Raw genomic sequence first — 21,645 nt, forward strand, 5'->3', positions numbered from 1 at the left:
ATCAATATGCAATCAAAATACTTATTTTTCATTTTGGTAAATTTTCTTAAAAGTAATTTTATAATTTAATAATAATATTTTTTTAAACACTGATCGAAAAATAAAAAAAGACAAAATAATTTTGTTTAATAAATTAATTTTATTGTAGAGTTGTATATAAAGTTTACATAAATATTATTTATATTAAAATTGAACAATAATAGAAAATTGCTACAAATATTTTCATCTCAATCTTCTATAATTTTTAGAATCATGAAATAACAAAAAAAATTTAGATTTGGAAATATGTGCAGCAATATTTGATATGACGCCTTAAACCTAACCTCAAAATAAAAAAATAGAAAATGACTTCCTGCTTTTTTAATATGTAAATTTTAATATAAATGTAAAATATTTTACAATTTCGATGAAATGGTACATTTATATAATTTTACTAATAGCTATGAGGTATTATTGCGGAAAATTTAAATAAATTACTTATTTGAAATTTGAATTGAGCGACATAATCTCGAACCCAGACATCAATTAGATGCCGCGTACTCTCGAACCCCTCGTCCGACTTTAAAAATCATTTTACATAGATTTCTGCAACTGGAATTAGAGTCAAAATATATTTGAAAAATCAAAAAATAATAAAAGGAAGAATATATTTATTAATATATGGCAGGCAATTGTAAATTTATTACATTTATTTTCAGACCAATCAGATATTTATCGAGTTTCAAACACGCGCCATCTTTATTTTTGAACAAAGCGATCTATTCAGGGTTGTGTATATATTGCTATTTTTACCATTTTTCCAAGTTAAATAAGAATTTCCCCAATTGAACAAAAAGTAAATTCTAATCTTTGAATCCCGTGGGATTTTTAACAAATTTTTGGAGAAATTTTAAAGAATTGTATTTCAATGATAAATTGAATTAGAAAGTTCAAAGTGATTGTAAAGTTATTTATTGTTCCCACCCCTGACGCGCAGATTAGACTTGCGCTGGACAGCGGCAATCTCCCTCTCTCTCAACCCCGCTATACGCCTGACGACGCCGCCGCCGCGCGAGGACATCAGAGACCAGAGTTTATCTTTTCCCTTCGTGCAAGCAACACACGAGAAACTTAAAACCAACAAAAATGAGTACCAAGGAAAACAACGAGGTCGTCGTCGAGAAGGTGAATACGGACGCGAAGGTGAATGCAGATGCAAAGTGTGAAATCAAAGGCATCAAAAGGTCGGCTGAGGTAAGTCGAAAAAGAATTAGATAAAAAAATAGATGTAAAAAAAAAAGAATTCGTCCCAGTTTCCCAACCGCAATCGCCTACACGCGTCCATTTTTAATCCTCTCCCAGAGAGTATTGTTTTTCTCTAAATATATGCTGATAATTGTTATTGAATTCAGTGGATAAACATTTATGAAACGCGTAAAGGGCGAAAATGCCGGCCGGCATTTTTCCACCCGGTGGACTCAGGACGACGCCATAACGACAAGTTGAGATTTTCAAGATATTGATACTTGGGTTATTGTTTTAAATTTGCTCATTATTCGTTTAATAATTATTTGGATTTATTATAATTGGGTTTTTATTGTGATTTTTTCATTTTACTCCGAAAGGTATTAATTGTTAGAAATATTGAGAGATTTCAAGTTGAAAAATTAAGTGCGGCATTGATGCATTTCTTTGGAGTAGAGACGCCATTTTGGCTGTCACGGTTTTCTTAGGAAAAACCCTCCCGCGCATTTTTCCAAACCTCGTCACCAATATCAAGTACCATGGCGTCATTTCTAACTATTGTTACTAATAAATGAATAAGTACGAATAAAGGGAAAAATTCAATTTTTTTTAGAGAATTCAATTTTTAAAATAATAGTGTTGACTCTATTAATGGTGTATACCTATTTTAAAAAGGGGAAGCTTGTCTTGATTTTGTACCAACGCCGCGTATTTACGGCCCTGGTCCGCGTGTCTCTTCTCTCCCTACTTTTTAATTCCAACTTCCGAACTTTCTAGCAAACTACTTTTTTTCTATTAAAATAATGAAATTTCTTCTTTTTCAATTATTCTCCATTTTTTTCCCCCCTAAAATATTCAAGATTTAAAATTAGAATGTTTTTCCACATTAACATCGGGGAGACGCTTGGAAAAATTTGAGAGAAGAAGCATACGTCACGTGGAAAGTAAACCGTAAATAGAGGACACAAACTGGGTGTATATTTTATAAAAGAGAATATTTTTCTATATAATTATATTTTTAATAGAAGAAATTATTATTAATATTTTATTTTTAATAGAAAAATTAAAATTACTGGGTAAGAATAGTCATTGATTTTTTTTTGGCATCTCAGGTCAGGGGCGGATACTTGCCGGGAATTTTAAAATTCTAGGGAAAAGAACTAATTTTTTCGTAATCAGAATATTTATGTAAATAATTTTTATTTATTTTAGTGGAAAAATAATTTTTAATTAATAGGTTTTTTTTTGTTGAATTGCCAAATATGAGAAAATTGAAAAGTATTTATTTTATTAATATAAACGTTGAATTATTTTACATGAGAGAAATAGATTTATTATATAAGTGAATAAATCTTCATATTGTTTTGGAATATAGTAAAATTCGTAATATTCGAAAAAGGTCGCTTTTTGAATCAAGTGTTAAATTCAAATTTTTTCTGTTTGTATTTTAAAATAGAAATTTACGATAATTATTTATAAAAAGTAAATTGGAATTTTTAATAGATTGTCAATAATGCTCTATTGCTCTTAGTTAATCGATAGTACTTTGTAATTAAAAAGAGACAGTTGATTACGAAATCATTAGTCGATATAATTATAACATGTTTGGATTTACGTCACTTTTTTATAGAAAAGACACAATGGCAAGACAGCTTTAATAACTAGTATAGCTAAATTTATTGTAGGAAACTGAAAGGATTTCTATTTGTTTTTTCAAAAATGTTATTTACCACTAAAGATAATTCAGTTTTCTCTTTTACCTACTCATAAATAGAAAAAATGTTTTATCAGTTTAATAAGTCGTTTAATTGGAAATGAAAATCATTTTAATTAACATATGCTACTTTATACAGCATTTCAAAGTTGTATTTTTAACAAAAATAGACGATTGTTTCTTTTTTTCCGTAAAAATTGAAATTATTTAATGATTTGTAATTATTTAAATGGGGGTAAAAATTTGAAAATGAGAAATAATAATAAATTATTTGGCTTTTGCTAAGTCATCGATTTAGAGTGCTCCATTTCATCTAATCGAAGACCTCGTGTCCGGCAGGTGCGCAAGACACGCGCCATCATGAGTAGAAAAACTCGCGCCGTTTCTCTCGCTTAATGAAAATTTAATCTTCCTTAAATTACAACCAATTTCATAATAATGTGAAACCAAAAATTTTTTATCTCTCCAAGACCTTGAAATTAATATGATCGGTTTGATAAATTATGGGTAAATTTTTTTATTGAAACAATATAGAATATTGTTGCTTAAGAATCAACACCCGCGACATCTTTCGTTGTTTTCTCAATTAAAAAACTGATCGAACATTAAAAATTTTCTATTTTAAACACATTTTTTTTATTATTGAATCACAGTTAATTCCTTTTTTACCTAATCCCCTTTTTTGTCCCCTTAAATTAATAAAATACCTAAAATCATACATTTTTTCCTCTTTCCCCCTTTTTTTGTCCCCTTAAGTTAATAAAATTCCCTAAAACACCTAAAATCATATATTTTCTGCCCCTTTCCCTTTATTTTTAAGAAAAATTTTAAAAACTGTCATTTTATGTAAGTTAGACAAATTTTTAGTTTTGCTTGAAGAAAAAAATGGTCACTTTTCGCAAAATTTGTAAAAAAATTTGCTTTTTTTGAAACTTAAACATTTTTTTCTATTATTTCTCTGAATCTTTAAATTTTTCTAAGAAAAATCCAGATTGTTTGTAATTTTTGACAAATTCTTAATTACAGAATAAATTTTACTAAATTCAAAGTAAATTTGATTAATTTTCGAAGAAAATTTGCTATACAGATACTAAAAAAAATTTTCTCTAGAACTAACGATTTTTAATAGCAAAATTTACTATTTTCAAAGTTAATTATTTTTTTTAATAAAACTTCAAAATTTTCCCGAACATATTACAATTCTATATTAAAAATTCTTATTTTTAGAGTAAATTTAATTATTTTGAAAGTAAATATTTCTAATTTTTATGAAGAAAATAAAATAAAAATAAAATCCTTCATTCACAAGAATTTAATTCTTTTTACAAATAATACAATTTTTTTACGAGAATTCGATTATTTTTAAAATTTCAATAAAATTCGTTGCAGGAATTCAATTATTTTCATAAATTAATCAAATTTATTACTAGAATTAAATTCACAATTGGAGAATAAATTTTACTAAATTAAATTATTAAAAACTCTTATTTTTAGAGCAAAATTAACGATTTTGGAAGTAAATATTTTTAATTTTTATAAAAAAAAAAATTGTCTCTGAAAATAGTAAAAGTTATACTAGAAATAACAATTTTTAATATTAAATTCTGACAATTTTTAAGGGATTTTTTTCAATTCCTAAGTTAATTTTACTAATACTTTGACTTAAATAAAAAAAACTCCGATTTAAGTAAAAAAAATCATGATTTTTAACAGCTTTGGAAGAATACAATTTTTTTTTTCAAGTTTTTAAGTTTAAAAAAAAATTTCGAAAGACGTGGTTATTTTGCTCGTTTGTGGATAAATTCGCTTGTCGATTTATTTTCGTCAAATTAGCTTCAAAACTAGCATTAAAATAAAGTTTGATGTCTGATTAATAAAAAGTAAAAGAAAAAGTTAATTTTGCTAACGGATACATCAAAATTTATTTTAATGTTAGTTTTGAAGCTAATTTGAAGAAAATTAATTAGTTATCGAATTTATACGCAAATGAGCGAAATTAAACACGTTTTACGGTAAAATTTCCAAATTCCTTGTTTTGAATGAAAATCGTGAAATTAATAAAATTTTCAATCTCTAAAATCCCGAAAAAATAGTTTTCGATCTTTAGCGTCGACACTATTTTTCCGAATTTTAGAGATGGAAAAAATATTTGTAATTTTATTTCTTTCATTCAATTTTACGGAGTGAAAAATAACTTCAGGGCCTGAAATTTAAAAATAAAATAATAAAATTTTATTCTTTTGGTGGAAATAACGTTTTTTCGCCGCTGAGCGTCGACGCTAACTTTCCGGGACTTAATTTGAAAATTGAAAGATGAAATAAAATCGAGCCTAGAGTCACCTACTTTGCCAACTTATGCTTAGATGGTGCTACAGGAACTCGAAAAGTAAACTAGATCGCACTTATGCCCTGAATTAAATGCAATATTTAATTTAGGTACCGAGTGTCGGTACATTTTGATCAGAACAAAGAGAAGCTTTTTGCAAATTAGTTAATTAATTAATAATTAATAATAATTTTGCAAATTATTCTTGAATTAATTAAAGAATGTGTAAAATTAACAAAAGTTGTATTTATTTTACAGGAGAAGAATGAAGAGCCTAAAAAACAAAAGAAGGAGGAAAATGGCGACGGTGAAGTAGAAGATGAGGAAGGTGACGAGGAAGTCGATGGAGAGGAGGAAGAAGTTGACGGTGAAGGTGAAGACGATGAGGAGGACGAAGAGGTCGAAGGTGAAGAGGATGTCGACGAAGGAGATGGTGAGTAGTATTAATAATAATATAAAACACTGAGGTCAACGATCACTCCGAGTCAAATTATGTTTTTGTTTTATTTGCCTTATTTTATAAAGAATCTCAGACTTTAAAGATTAATAAGATAATTATTATTCAAGAGAGAGAAAAAAACTAACATTTTTTTTGTACCTTTTCAGAAGACGAAGAGGACGACGCGGAGGCAGATGGAGAAGGTATAGACGAAGACGAAGATGACGCATAATGAAAGAAGGGGGTGATCAACATGTAAGTAAGAAGGGAGGAAGGCAGAATTGATCGTCAACAGAATTTTCAGCAAACACTTGCTCTCATATTGAGTGGTTTAGTAGTCAAATGTTGACGATTATTCAAAGCCCATTTTGAAGACTTGTCATCTCCTCCCAAAATCGGCAACTTAAAAGTTGTTTACACACAAACACACGTCGTCATCTTGCCAGAATTGCATTGAACCGACGTCTCTTTTGTTTGTGCAAAATTACAAACTTCAAATCCTTGGTTTCTTGCAATTCTGGCCTAAAATTACCTAGCCTTCACCAAATACTATTAGGTTGTTTTATGGAAAAACTATAAATTCGTTTTGAAAAAAGAAAGATGGAAAGGAAACAAGTCAAAGTGAAACAAAAAAAGGAAAGAGAGAGAGAGAAAGCGGCGAATCTATTGTTCTGTCCAAACTACCTATTAAATTGGTATTTGCCGTCATCTGGCTTTCTTCGCGGGACAGTTTTATATTGAAAAACTTATTTAAGATGAAAAAGCTCTATTGTATTTAAATAGTGTAAAATGAACATTCGTGGGTGATGATGATTTTTTTTTTACATTTAAAATCAAATTTACGTTTGTAGTTCGGTGAATGTCTCTCACCTAAGCGTGTGACTGAGTTTTCTTTTTTCCGACCAAAATGTGTAATGTGTCACAAACAAATTCGGAAGCGATCTTTATCGAAAATTTAACTTAAAATGAAAAAAAAAAATATATATTTACCTTAATTTTCGCAATCCAAAAGCGATAACAAAAAGGTATGAAAATTGAAAATCGCGCCAAATTTGTATGAATGTTGTGTGACTTTAAACATTGCATAATTATACATAGCATGTATAAAGTTATGAACTAAGGAACATTTTATTATTAACGATACTATGTAACGTAATATAATGTGGAAACGGTTGTTAACTCTACTACAGTTGGGCATAAAAAATACTTTAGGGAGAGAAAATGCATTCTTAAGTTCTGCCAGAAAGTATTTTTTTTTCTGCATTTTCCTTAGTTCTACAAAAAAAAATTGTACATTTTTCTAATCGTCGAAATTCAGGCGAAGATCAAATTTTAGTGTAAAATCTCCCTATTATACACTTAATCGACAAATGATTTCTTTTTTTGAGACTTTCTCCTCGACTTCTCGGTGAAGATACTTTTTTTTAAAATTTTTTCATCACAAAATAAAATTGTAACAGTTGAACTTGTTTTTTTTTTAAATACTAGAAAAAATGCACTAGTTACCGGAAAATGTACTTTGCGTACTGAGAAGTTGTGGGAGACTTGTGGGCAAAACAAAAAAAAAATAAATAAATAACAAATGGGTGATGAGACATTGCGGTTACGATACCATTGTACCATAGCTGCGTTATAATGAATTAAAAATAACGATTTTTTCGAGAATGAACGAGACGATGTCCCACGTTTTAATGTACAAATATTTTCGAAGGAGATAGTTAAATAAAAAAAAAAAAAAAAAAATTAAAAAAAAGAATAAAAACTCAGATGGATCGGAGATAATGATTCATTTCTCGTGAACAAATGATGGGTTTTTTCAAATGTTCTATTTATAGAATTTTTTTTAATTCTTTTTTTAATAAAAATTCATAACACAAACTATTTTGCATTATGCAAAAAGAATACACAGTAAAATATATCTAATTTGTAAATCAGAAATGGATAATTCTTGACTGAAAAACTGCTTTTCAAACTTTAAGAAAATTAAATTTTTCCTAAAGTTCACAATTAACTGGAAAGAAGCAAAATTAATCGCGCATGCATAATACATTGCTATTAATAACCATGTATTTTGTATGCGCGATAAATCTTTTTTAATTTATATATATATACATATATTTTTATTGTCTGACAATAAATTGATGTTCAATTTATTTACATACTTTTGAAATTAAGCCAAGATTTTAGCGGATTTTGTTTTTAATAATATACATGTAATTTTCAAAGTTTAAAGAAAATTGAGTTTGAAAAGCTGTTTTTGAAAAAAAAATTTGAATTTGAAATTTTCTTGATAGCTACATTTTGTGCGCGTCAACTTAAAGATAGTTATGACAAATATTAACGAGAAAATTACTATCTTAAAGTATACTTTAGACATAATATATATAATATGCGTTTCTTTTTATTATTAATATTATATTACAATGACAGAGAGAGAGAAGACCCCATTTGTATGACTCTTCGTTTTTGATTATTTCTTTTATATTGGAAATGGACATCAAAAGTGAGGCATATTCAACCAGATACTCGTTTATTTTATTGTCAAAAGTTGAGAGAAAAAAAAAATTAGAAAAACTACATTATTTATTGTACGACTTATCGTTGAACGTCAAAAAGAAAAGAATTCTTAGAATAAGAGTTTAATTTGTGTATTTAATGAGGTCTTATTGAAACATTATTTGTAATATATAATTATTGTACCCTTTTTCGACGAGAAAACAATGTAATCGATCCATTCATTCTGCCCATTCCATCGAATCTGAATCTTTCATTGTATTTTTAAGTAAATACATTTTGAAAAACAATTTTTTGAATCGTTTTAATTATAATGACCTGTCTAAACTATTGAATTTTTATTTCTCTTTATTTTTATTAGTAGATTCACATCAAACGTGAAATTTTTTTGTAAAAATTGAATTATTTTTAATTAATTAATTCATTCATTCAATTATTTTGTTAAAATTTTAATAAATCCTTCTAAACAATTCAATTATTTTTTTTAAATAGTAAAATCTTTGCAGAAATTCAATTATTTTTGAAATTTCACGAAATAATTCCATTATTTTGTGAAATTTTAATAAATCTTTCGAAACAATTCAATTCTTTTTATAAATATTAAAAATCTTTGCAGGAATTCAGTTATTTTCAAAACAATTTTAATTAAATTCCTCGGAGGAATTAAAATATTTTTCAATATTTCTATAAAATTCAATTATTTCCTAAAATTTTAATAAATTTTTCCAAGCAATTCAATTATTTTCAAAAAATAATAAAATTCTTGAGTGATGATTTCAATTATTTTAAATATATTTAATTTTAATAAAATTCTTTACAGAAATTCAATTATTTTTGAAACAACTTTAATTGAATTTCTCGAAAGAATTTAATTATTTTCAAATATTTCCATAAAATTCTCAAAAATAATTCAATTATTTATTTTCTAAAAATTTTAATAATTTCTTCAAAACAATTCAATTATTTTTATAAATAATTAATAAAATTCTTCGCAATAATTGAATTATTTTTTTAATAAATAGTGAAATTTTTTGCAGGAATTCAATTATTTTCAAAGAAATTTTAATTGAATTCCTCAGAAGAATTAAAATATTTTTCAAAATTTCCATAAAATTCAATTATTTCCTAAAATTTTAATAAATTCTTCCAACAATTCAATTATTTAAAAAAAATAATAAAATTCCTCTGATGAATTTAATTATTTTCATAAATAAAAAAATTCTTCCAAGGAATTCAATTATTCTCTTTAAATTTTTTTGATAAGATTCTTTGCAAGAATTCAATGATTTTCATTACAATAATTTTAAAAATAAAAATTTATTTAAAAAGCAAAATTTTTACAATATTCTATAACGAAGTGAAAATAATTCTTCTTGGAATTAAAATAAAATATTTTAAAAATAGTTGAATTCCGACAGGTTCGACTGTATGCCAATAAAGAAAATTGCAAATTCTAATTTATCTTCAATTTCTTTGAGTCTATTATTTATAGACTCAAGTTTTTCAATACTTATCTAGTGCCAAAAACGATCCATGTTTAAAGAATTTATAAATATCAAACTTTCATCAAAAAATATAAATAAACAAATTTTATCTAACGTTCCTGAATGGCGTGTTGAACGATCTGGAATGATGCATTATTTTTGCTTATAGATGTCAAAAAAGTATAGTGGAAACTTTTATCACGTGCTTGCATCGCTTGCATTTATAATAACAGTAGAATATTAATTTTTGGGAATTTGGAAAATGAACTTAACAACAGTTTCGACTAAACTACAAAAATGTAGTCGCTTTCTATCAGTAAACAAACGATCCGTGAGTATTTAAACATTTGTCTTTAGAAAAATTGATTTAAAGTGTGAAATGTATTTAACATAACCTAAAAACATGTAACTATTTCAAATATAATAAATAAATATAAATAAAGTTTTAAATATAAAAACATTGTTCTAAAAATAAAATATAACAAATTTTATGTATTTTAAAATTAACTGCAGAGGTTATGTCAGTTTCAATTTCTCGAAATAAGAAAATATGGATTTATCAAGTTTAGAAAAATTACTCCTCAATTTGTCTATGGAAAAAATAAGACGCTTTGAACATCTACAAATTTGTATTAATATTAAATTGTATTTCGACAAAAATATTAAAAATTCTACGACTTAAATGTCATTGCAATAATTTTTGACGGAACATAAATACAATTTTTCTCTCCTTTTATGAAAAATTTTCCCCAAAAAGTAATATTCGTTCAATTTAGAAAAAATGTTCTATATCTCTAAAGTATCATTAGAAAAATCTTTAAAAATAATAATTTCAGATTGCCCGATTTTCAAGTAAATCCGAAGAGCCGATAGTACCAAGAAATCCATTACAAGATGTTTACAGTGCATCTCAACAAAAAGCAAATGGAGTAGTTTATGATAAGAAACCATTTAAATTGCGACTTGAAGCTGGAAGAAATTATTCATGGTGTCTTTGTGGACAGAGCAAAAATCAACCTTTATGCGATGGGACACATAAAAATGTTTTCCTAAAAGTAACTCTCAAACCAATACGTTTTGTAGTTCCAGAGACAAAGGAATATTGGCTTTGTAATTGCAAGCAAACTTCAAATAGACCATTTTGTGATGGTACCCATAAGAAACCAGAAGTTCAAGAATTAAAAAGATAATGTTCATATTTAAAGTTATATTTTTAAATATGTTGTCTATTTGTTTTAATAAAACTATAATCTCGACTTTTTATGTTCCATTATAGTTTAGATTTATTCTTGTATAGATTAAAATAAATTAATTCTTTTTCAGTTGACGATTGGTATTCATTTTTTATACATTGGTATTCATTTTTCTATAAATAAAAAGAAAACAGGGTTGCTACAGAACCTGGAAAACCTGGAAAAGTCAGGGATTTTTTAAAAAAGGTCTGGAATACCTGGAAAAGTCAGGGATTTTTTAAAAAAAGGTCTGGAATACCTGGAAATGTCATGGAAATTTGAAATGCCTGGAATTTTATTCCACTTAATATTTTTTACTACATTTTTTCTTTTAAAAAATGATGTCTTGGAATTCCTGGAAATATCCTGAAATATCCTTGAATTTTCCATATTTTGCTTTTAAATATTCAATAATTTAAAAATTTTACTCAAATTTAAAAAAATAATTTTTTTGATCCATCAAAAAATAATTTTAATTTGTCGTTTGATTAAAGAATCTGATATCTATATTATATAATATTGATTTTTAACTCTTTTTATAATAAAATTAATATTTTTGTTCAAGTAGGTTAATTTAAATTATGTTAATCGTAATATGAAATAATATTACACATGTAAATGTCCTGGAAAAATAAAAAATCTGTCCTGGAATGTCCTGGAATTTTAAGTCATATTTTCAGTAGACACCCTGTCTGTGCTTTAATAATCAAATAGAGATAATCTAACGGGAATATTTTTATAATACAGAAAAATTGCTCTAATTTATAATGTTCAAAAGGTGACCTGGAAATTTATCAGATTTGGTACTGGAAAACCTGGAAAAGTCATGGAAATTTAAAAACAGACTTCTGTAGCAACCCTGGAAAATATTCTTTCTTATTTTTCTTAATAAAAGAGAAAAAATTGTAGTAAAATCTATTGACATGCAAACATAAACAAGAACGAGTTAGAGAAGGAAGGACATATAAGGTCCTTCTTTAGACTTTGTCCACAATGGGTTGTTTTCATATGTCATGTAGAACATAAAGTCCAATGCACAATAGGTTCGCGGAAGTCCGAAAGTCGTTCCCGAACGAGATGCATGAGATAGAAAAGGACACAAATATATCTCTGTCTTTTTCTAACTTATGCTTTTGTAAACACAGCCTTAAGCTTTGTTGCATGTACAATCAGTGTGTACTCAACATAAAAGTCACCTGTTTGCGTTCAACTTATTTAAAAATTTGAAGCCGTTTGTTTACGTGTAACGACTTTATAGAGCGGAAGTTTGGAGTGATACTTGAAATAGTAGAAAATGAGTTTTTAATTTAATAAAATAAACAATAAAACAATATCAGTGATTGTAGAATATATTCTTTTAGTCACAAGTTATAAACTTTGAAGAAAAGATGAAATCCGCGTAAGTAGAGAGAAAATATTACTAATGCCACATAACCTGTAAATTACTGGCAATTGACAGTTGATATAGAATTAAAAATAAGTTTCTTTTTATACTATTATTTAATTAATTATATTAATTAACTAGCAAATGCTACGCGCGGAACACAATATTCCATTTATTATTATTTTGTAAATTAGAAAAATTTTATATTTTCAAGAATAAACATCAATTTTTGAATGATTACAGATTTAAAATTTAAAGAAATCATTTATTAAGTACATAATATTAAATATTCTTGTTTATTATTATTCAAAAATTTTAATAAAATTTGTCGTAAGAATTTCATTAGTTTTATAAATAATAAAATTCTTTAGAGCAATTCAATTATTTACAATACAATTTTAATTGCATTTTCTCGAAAGAATAGAATTATTTTTTAAAATATTAATTAAATTCGATTATTTTCAAGAATTATAATATAAATTCAATTATATTCAACAATTTTGATGAAATCCTTTTTTAAAAAATAATTGTTTTCAAAATTTTTAATAAAATTACTTCAAAAAAATCAATTATTTTGAAAAATTCAGCTAAAATTCTTCAAAACAATTTAATTATTTTTATGAATTTTAAATCCTTCACAAAAATTCAATTCAATTAAAATTGTATTTTAAATAATTGAATTCCAGCTAAAATTTCATTATTTATGAGAATAATAATTGGATTCTTGAATTAAATTTTATTAAAATTTTTTAAAATAATTGAACTCCTGTAAAAAATTCAATTTTTTTGTAAAATTATTGAATTTTCTCGGAGAATTTTTACAAGATTTTTAAAAATAATTGAAATTTTCGAAGAATTCAATTAAAATTGTATTGAAAATAAGTGAAATCCTGATAAGAATTTTATTATTTATATTAAAAGAACACTACTATTTTCAAGAATATTAAAGTAAATTCTTAAAAACAATTCAAATATTATCGAAAATATTTTTAAAAATTTTGCCAAGAATTAAATTATTTACAATACAATTTTAATTACATTTTCTGGAAAGAATACAATTATTTTCAAAAATTCAGATAATATTATTCAAAACAATTCAATTATTTTTATGAACTGTAAAATCCTCCACAAAGAATTCAATTATTTTCAATTCAATTTAATTAAAATTTCTCTAAATGGTTTAATTTTTTTTTTAAATTGTAATACAATTTTTCTAAACAATATAATTGCTCTCAAAAGTTTTTAATATAATTCTTTGTAAATTTCAATTATTTTCAAAATTTTAAATTAAAACTACTTTAAAAAATTACAATAATAAAATTGTTTAAAAGAATTAAATTTTCTATGAGTAATTTTAATATAATTTAATAGGAAAATCGTTAATTAGAATTAATAATAAACACGATTATTTTAAGAACTTAAAAGAAATTATTCTTAAAATTAAATTATTTTCAAAATTGCCACTAAAAATTATTTTAAGAAAAGCTTCATTATTTTCAAGAATATTGAAATAAATTTTTCAACACAATTTTAATTAGGTACATTTTCTCGAAAGAATTAAATTATTGAAAACAATTTTTGAATATCTGTAAAAAATTTACTAAATTAAACTTGTGAAGAATTTAAGAATAATTTAATTTTCCCTTTTTAATTTTTGCAAAATTTAAAAAATTTATGAATTCTTTAAGAAGAATTTTATTAAAATTCTTGATAAAATTCAATTACAAAAATTATTTTAAAAAAAACTCCACTATTTTCAAGAATATTGAAGTAAATTTTTCAAAACAATTTGAATATTTTAAAGAATTTTAATAAAAATCTTGCCAAGAATGAAATTATTTACAATACAATTTTAATTACATTTTCTCGAAAGAATACAATTATTTTTAAAAATTCAGATAAAATTATTATTGAAGTAAATTCTTAAAAAGAATTCAATTATTTTAAAGAATTTTAAGAAAAATCTTACCAAGAATGAAATTATTTACAATACAATTTTAATTACATTTTCTCGAAAGAATTCAAATTATTGAAAAAAATGTTGATGTTTAATTTTTATTGTGATTAGTTTTGATTCTTCGATTTTATATTTCCTGTGAATTTGGAATAACTTTTTTCATTTAGATCTAATAATCTCTTTTCCCTTTTAAATTTTTTACTATTATTTTTACTTTTTTAAAATTAGTTTAGCTTTTTTTTAAAATTATTTATTATTAATAAACTTAATAAAATATTTTAGGCGTTCGAAACCAGCGACCTCGGCTCGAAAGCCAATCAGTCGAACGAGGTTCAACAACAATAATAACATGCAGAGCAAGGATCCCGTGCAAGTCTATTGCCGTTTGCGTCCAATGCAATTTCCAACGGACACATCGTGCATGAAAGTAATTTCAGATCCGACAATAGTAATCACTCCGCCAGAGTCGGCGGCGAACTTTCGCTTGACAACTTGCAAGGAAATACAAACCACGTTTACCCGTGTCTTTAATTCGGAGGTTCCTCAGCGAGAAGTCTTTAATATGGTTGCCCTGCCTCTTGTCGAAAATCTAATTCAAGGCAGAAATAGTTTATTGTTTACGTATGGAGTCACTGGAAGCGGAAAGACTTACACAATGACGGGCGAACCACAAGACAGTGGAATAATGCCTAGATCTTTGGATGTTATTTTCAATAGTATCGCCAATTATCAGGCGAAAAAATTTGTCTTCAAACCGGACAAACTGAATGGATTCGATGTGCAAAGTGAAACTGATGCCATGCTGGACAGGCAAAATGAATTACACGCAGGATTGATGACTCCACGAAATGGAAAGATTAGAACGTTAGTGGCATTTTTTTTTATTCATTTTGAAAAAAATATTAAACAAAATTTCTTTACGTTGCTAATTTTATCTACTTCATTTTCAGACGAAAAGCCGACAGTGATAGTGATAGTAATCCAATGATTTTTCGAGCCGCTGAAGAATCTCAAATCATTCATGTGGATCCTGACAATGTTTACTCGGTTTTTGTGACATACGTGGAAATTTATAACAATAGTGTTTACGATTTATTGGAGGAGGACGAAGTTAGAGCAAAGTGAGTAGTATATTTTTTTTTAAATTTTCTCATACAATTTTTACGGAAATTTTAATTATTCAAAAGAGATTTAATAAAATTCTTCGCAAGAATTGAATTATTTTCATAAGTGATAAAATTTTCACAAGGAATTTCATATTAATAATAAATAATTAGAAAAATAATAAAACATCTAAAATACAATTTTTATAACATTTTTTTAAGAAAAGTCCATCATTTAAAAAAATTTTTGATAAAATTTCTCTATAAGAATTCAATTGAAAACATTGAAAATAATTTTAATTCCTGTTGGAAAAATAAATATTTAAATATTTATTTAACAAAAATTATTCAAGTTTTGATTCAATTTAAGAATGGAATTATATTCATAAATAATGAAATATTTAGAGTAATTCAATTATTTAAAATATAATTATCATTTACTATGTAAAAATGTTCGAAAAAATTTTAATTATGTTTAATATAATTTAAAATCAATTCCTCTAAGTGATTCAATTTTTTTCCAAAATATTAATAAAATTCTTTGACAAAATTCAGTTATTTTCAATTTTCATACAATTTTTATAAAATTCTTCTTAAAAATTCAATTATTTTCAATTTTTATAAAATTCTTCTTGAAAATTTAATTATTTTCAATTTTTATAAAATTCTTCTTGAAAATTCAATTTTTTTCAATTTTTAAAAAATTCTTCTTGAAAATTCAATTATTTTCAATTTTCATACAATTTTTATAAAATTCTTCTTGAAAATTCAATTATTTTCAAAATGAAAATGAAATTCTTTACTGGAATTCAATTATTTTTTCAAATAATACAATTTTTATGGAAATTTTAATTATTTAAAAAAAATTTTAATGAAATTCTTCACAACAATTCAATTATTCGCGAGAATTCAATTATTTTCATAAATAATAAAACTCATTGAAGGATTTCAAATATGTTTAATATAATTTCAAATCAATACCTCTAAGTAAATCAATTTTTTTCTAAAAAATATTAATAAAATTCTTTGTAAAAATTCAATTATTTTCAATTTGTATAAAATTCTTCTTGAAAATTCAGTTACATTTAAAAGTTTTAAGAAAATTTATCGCAAAAATTCAATTATTTTCACAAATAAAATTTTTCACGAGAATTCAATTATCTAAAAGAATTTTAATAAAATTCTTCAAAAGAATTCAATTATTTTCATAAATTCTAAAATTCTTCCCTAGAATTCAATTATTTCGAAAAAAACAATTTTAACAAAAATTATTTTTAAAAATTCAATTATATTTTAAATATGTACAATTTTTTATAAGTAAATTCCTCGAAAAAATTCAATTATTTTCAAAATTAAATTGAAATTTTCAAAAAATTTAATTGCTTGTAAAACTGTAACAATATTTAATTTTTTATTTTGAAAAATTATTAATTTATTATTTTTTCAAAAAATAATTAAAGGTTTGAATAATTTTAGTTAAAAATTTCAACAATGTAATAATTTTAAATTTTGAATGAATTACAGTTGTAATTTTTACAGAAATAGTTAAATTTCAAAAAGGCTGTACATACATTAAAATCATTCAAAATTATTTTAAGTTACAATGTTACAAATAATTTTAGTTTTGATAGTGCAGCAAAATTACTGTACAATAGTAAAAAAAATAAATTTCGTTTATTTGAATGTTCTGAACTTTTACTAAATTAATTAAATTTCTACTTATTTGGAAAATTTTGTAAAATTTGATTCAAATAAATTTTATATTTTAAAGAATTTTATTTTTTTACTTTTAAATTATTTTAAATTTACAATTTTAGTATTCTTTTGAAATATCGTATTAATTTGAAAAGCTTTATATTAAAAATTTAGAAAATAATTTAAATTTGCAGAAATTTAGAATTGAAGTTATTGTCAGGACTTTTAAATTATTTTAAATTTACTTTTAATATTATTTTGAAATATCGTATTAATTTGAAGAATTTTATATTAAAAATTTAGAAAATAATTTAAATTTACGAAGTTATTGACAGGATAAGAAAAAAAAGTAAATATTTTTGATGAAAATTAGAGTGTTTTTAGTCATCAAATTTTTCGACTGCTACTTTTTGTTACTTTTTAAAAAAATTAATTATCGAGTGCGAAGCTTGATATTTTTTTACTGCCTACGAGATTTTTAAACTAATGGAATTTTCTTTAACGATATAGAACTCTACAAAGTAAAATTGTCCGAGAAGATGGCAATAAAAATATGTACGTTCATGCCGTGACTGAAGTTGAAGTAAAAAGTACAGAAGAAGCTTTCGAAGTATTTCAAAGAGGACAACGAAGACGGCGAGTCGCGCACACTGCACTTAATGCAGAGTCAAGCAGATCTCACAGTGTCTTTACAATCAGACTTGTCCAGGTAATTTAAAAAAATATAATTAAAAAAATGTTTTAAAAAAAAATTTTTTTAATTAGCATTAAAAATTTTTTTTCTTATTTTAAATTTCTTTTAATTACTATTAATTTTGTGCTTATCAGGCTCCTCTGGATTGCGAAGGAGAGCAGGCAATTCAGGACAAGCGAGTTGTTTGCATAAGTCAATTATCGCTGGTTGATTTAGCGGGAAGTGAACGAACGAATCGCACAAAAAATACGGGACAACGTTTGCGAGAAGCAGGTTTGAAGAATATTTTTTTATCTCTAATACTTACTTATTCTTAATTTTTCTGAAATTTATTTATTTTCACAAAAATAAAATTTTCAGTAAGTAAAGTAAATATTTTTAATTCAATTCAATTCGCTTTTTTTAGGAAACATTAATAATTCTCTGATGACTCTAAGATCGTGTTTGGAGATTTTACGTGAAAATCAGACACAAAGTGCAAGTAAAATGGTACCATATCGTGATTCAAAGTTAACGCATCTTTTTAAAAACTACTTTGACGGAGAAGGCCAGGTCAGAATGATAGTTTGCGTCAATCCAAGAGCTGACGATTATGATGAAACAATTGTAAGAATTTTCACTCGTTGTTAATATTCTTAAATTAATATTCCTCGAATTTCTTAATAAATGAGAAAATTCTCTCTGTTCACGCAGCAAGTGATGAAGTTTGCCGAAATAACTCAGGAAGTTCAAGTATCAAGACCGCAAATTACGAAATTCGATTTGGGCTTCACACCCGGTAGACGTCAAGCAAATAAAGTAATTATCCGTCTATTAAAAATTGTACTTTTAAAAATACTTTTAAAATTACTTTTTAAAATACTTATTAAAATACTTTTTAAAATAGTTTTTAAAATACTTTTTAAAATAGTTTTTAAAATACTTTTTAAAATACTTTTTGAAATAGTTTTAAAAATACTTTTTACAATACTTTTTAAAATACTTTAAAAAATACTTTTTAAATACTCTTTCTAGTTATTCAAAGAGGCACGCAGTCGATTAGAGAAGGAAGGAAAAATCGAAGCGGCTGATTTGGAAATCGACCTGGGTCTTGTTTACAGGTTATTTTTGATAAATTATAAGTTTTTAAATATCTTTCGAGAAAACTATGAAATATTTAAATAACTTTTTCTCTTTATTTTCATTAACAGTCTTGGAGGTTCATTCCCGGAATTGGAAATTAATAATCCTCATAACGATCAAATTATCACAGGATTAATGCATTTTCTGGAGCAGAGAATTAATAAGCGAAACATACTACGTGCAGATCTTCAACAAAAGCGTAACTATCTTTAAATTAAAAAGTTTTTTTTTAAAATTACCGCATACAAATAGACAATAATTTTGTTTTCTTTTTTAGAAACTGATTTTAGAAAACTTCTTTTGACAATGGAACAGGAAAATATGAATTTAAAGGTGGAAAACGCTTCAATTAAAGCTTCTCATGCACAGCAGAAAAAGAAGGTATTTATAATTATTGAAAATTTATAATTTATAATTTTAATTATTCAAATTTACAAATTTACAAATTTAATTTACAAAATGGTTTTTTAGGTTTCAGCGCTAGAAGGACATTTATGTAAAACAGAAACTCAAATTGATAGTTTACTTCGTAAATTAAACAACGCCAATGATACAATTAGAGGTTTACAACAAGAGGTGAGAATTTAATTTATTAAATAATTAAATAATAACTTTATATAATAACTAAACTTTTTTTCAATAAATGTGACGAAACAAATTATTATTTTAAATCTTCAAGAGAATTAATTTCCAATAATTCTTTTCACAGTTGAAAGACAGAGATATGGCTCTTAATCAACGGATAATTGATAAACAGAGAGTAAAGCAAAAATACAATACGAAATTCCAGCAAGAGAAGGATCATATGACTAGAGAATTGGAAATAAAATTACGAGTACAGCGCGAGCATCTTCAGGTGAGTTAAATATTGAAAATAAACGCAGAATGCAAAAAAAATGAATTAAATATATAATAAATAAAAAAAGAGGAATTACTTATTCATTGACATTTGTTTGTGATTGTTTACAGAATCAAATGAAGGAAAAAGAAGATAAATTACGACTTGTTACAAAAATTTTAGTAGACGACAATGGATTAACTTCGGCTAGAAGCGATCAAAAGGGTATAATTCCAGTTCTCCCAAATGCAGCAGGAGATGTTTTATCTATAAAAACTCCTGGTGGAAGAGATGTTCGATCAAGACGGGTAAAAAGCTAAAATTTTATTAAATAGCTAGCATAACTACCTGCTCGTAATTATTTTCAGAATTTTTAAATTAAATTCTACAAATTTTAATAATTTTCATTAAATATTTAAATACTTATTCATAAATTAATTAATTAATTAAATACCTATTTATTTGTCCACATGAATTAAATTATTAAAATTGTAACTGCTATTCTTTCAAAATTCAATTATTTTTTCGAATTTTTGAATAATTATTTTTATATAATATATAATAACTTAATAGGTAAATAATAATTTACTAATAACTTAATATTTTTGATAATATTTCTTTTTAATGCTTTAAATTTTTAAATTAATGAAAATCTAATTTAATGCTTTGAAGCTTAAACAATACAAAAAATTAATAAAACCAAATTGTTTTCAATTAAAAATATTTCTTTTCTATTATTTCCTTTATAATTTTCAATCTGAAATAATTGAATTCTTATAAAGTTTTATCCAAATTTTTCAAATTAATTCAATTTCTCGTGAAAAATGTAATTTAAATCTTTAAAAATAAGTTAATTCTTACGAGAAATTTCATTAAAATAATATTAAAAATATTTTAATTCTTATAAGGAGTTTTATCATAATTTTTAAAAATAATATAAAAATAATAGTATTTAATTTTATTGAAATGTTTCAATATAATAAAATTTATGCGAAGAATTTTATTAAAATTTTTAAAAATAATTAAATTCCTGCGAAAAATTGTATAAATTTAATTGAAAAATTTAAATTAAATAATTAATTATAATTTAAATATTTGAAAATATAAAATTTTTTAATTTATAAAATAATTTTTTGTCAATCATGGGAAATCCTATTATTGAATGATTTAAAGTAAATTAATTGTTGCAGCATTTAAATTGCAATTGTTCTTTAACGGCGATTATTGTAGAATTAATGTTCGATTTATTTTTTCTTAATAGGATAAAGTTCCAGTTGCGAATCCAAGATATCGAAGATCTCAGAGTGCAGACAGATGGGTGGACCATAGACCTGGAGCTTTAGTTCCAGTTGACACGGTTCTTCAGCCTTTAATGCGCAGAAGAAGAAGTATATCGAAATTAACAAGTCCCAAGGAAATAACGGAAGGTGCCTCCAAATATTGTCTTATTGCTCAAAATCATGATTCTCAAGGGGAACTTGAAACCAAACTCTACAAAGTATGTATTGTTTCTTAAAAAAAAAATTTTTTTTAAAGAAAACAGTTAATTTCTAATTAAAATATTTAATAATTATTATTTATTCTTTTTAAGGGAGATATTGTTCCAACGAGCGGTGGAGGAGCTCAAGTAGTTTTTAACGATGTTGAATGTCTTAAGCAAATGTCACCAACCGGCAACAGAAAACGCAGTGTACCCACAACGTCTTCTCAGGCAAATACTCAATCAAATTCCGAGCAGTGCTTTACCATTGAGTCTAATTCAAAGAAGCCTCGAGTGTAATTTTTATTTATTTATTAACAAACCTTTAACGTTAGTGAATGAATTTCAATTTATCCAACGATAACCTAATCGTTTTTTATCACTTTTGATATATATTTTTTTTTAATCAAGAAACATGATCTTAAACTTTCCTAAAGAA

The 21,645-nt window shown here is 24.8% G+C and overlaps 3 protein-coding genes across 3 annotated transcripts; all 3 read left to right on the plus strand.

Annotated features, from left to right (window-relative positions):
* Positions 1 to 1,032: 1,032 nt before the first annotated feature.
* On the plus strand, positions 1,033 to 8,507 carry LOC122500466 (prothymosin alpha-A). Its single transcript, XM_043609408.1, has 3 exons — positions 1,033 to 1,233; positions 5,523 to 5,697; positions 5,871 to 8,507. The coding sequence occupies exons 1-3, from the start codon at positions 1,126 to 1,128 to the stop codon at positions 5,933 to 5,935; spliced, it is 348 nt and encodes a 115-aa protein (XP_043465343.1). The 5' UTR covers positions 1,033 to 1,125; the 3' UTR covers positions 5,936 to 8,507.
* Positions 8,508 to 9,661: 1,154 nt separating this feature from the next.
* Positions 9,662 to 11,028, plus strand: LOC122500474 (CDGSH iron-sulfur domain-containing protein 3, mitochondrial). Its single transcript, XM_043609418.1, has 2 exons — positions 9,662 to 10,032; positions 10,538 to 11,028. The coding sequence occupies exons 1-2, from the start codon at positions 9,964 to 9,966 to the stop codon at positions 10,889 to 10,891; spliced, it is 423 nt and encodes a 140-aa protein (XP_043465353.1). The 5' UTR covers positions 9,662 to 9,963; the 3' UTR covers positions 10,892 to 11,028.
* Positions 11,029 to 12,151: 1,123 nt separating this feature from the next.
* On the plus strand, positions 12,152 to 21,570 carry LOC122500482 (kinesin-like protein KIF23). Its single transcript, XM_043609431.1, has 15 exons — positions 12,152 to 12,332; positions 14,557 to 15,138; positions 15,225 to 15,395; positions 17,583 to 17,781; positions 17,901 to 18,039; positions 18,173 to 18,372; positions 18,460 to 18,564; positions 18,781 to 18,866; positions 18,957 to 19,087; positions 19,166 to 19,269; positions 19,360 to 19,464; positions 19,598 to 19,744; positions 19,858 to 20,034; positions 20,988 to 21,224; positions 21,318 to 21,570. Exons 1-15 carry the CDS (start codon positions 12,322 to 12,324, stop codon positions 21,504 to 21,506), a joined length of 2,583 nt encoding a protein of 860 aa, XP_043465366.1. The 5' UTR covers positions 12,152 to 12,321; the 3' UTR covers positions 21,507 to 21,570.
* The last annotated feature ends 75 nt before the right edge of the window (positions 21,571 to 21,645 follow it).

This window comes from Leptopilina heterotoma, unplaced genomic scaffold (assembly GCF_015476425.1).
Source record: "Leptopilina heterotoma isolate Lh14 unplaced genomic scaffold, ASM1547642v1 Lhet_101, whole genome shotgun sequence".
NCBI lineage: Eukaryota > Metazoa > Arthropoda > Insecta > Hymenoptera > Figitidae > Leptopilina > Leptopilina heterotoma.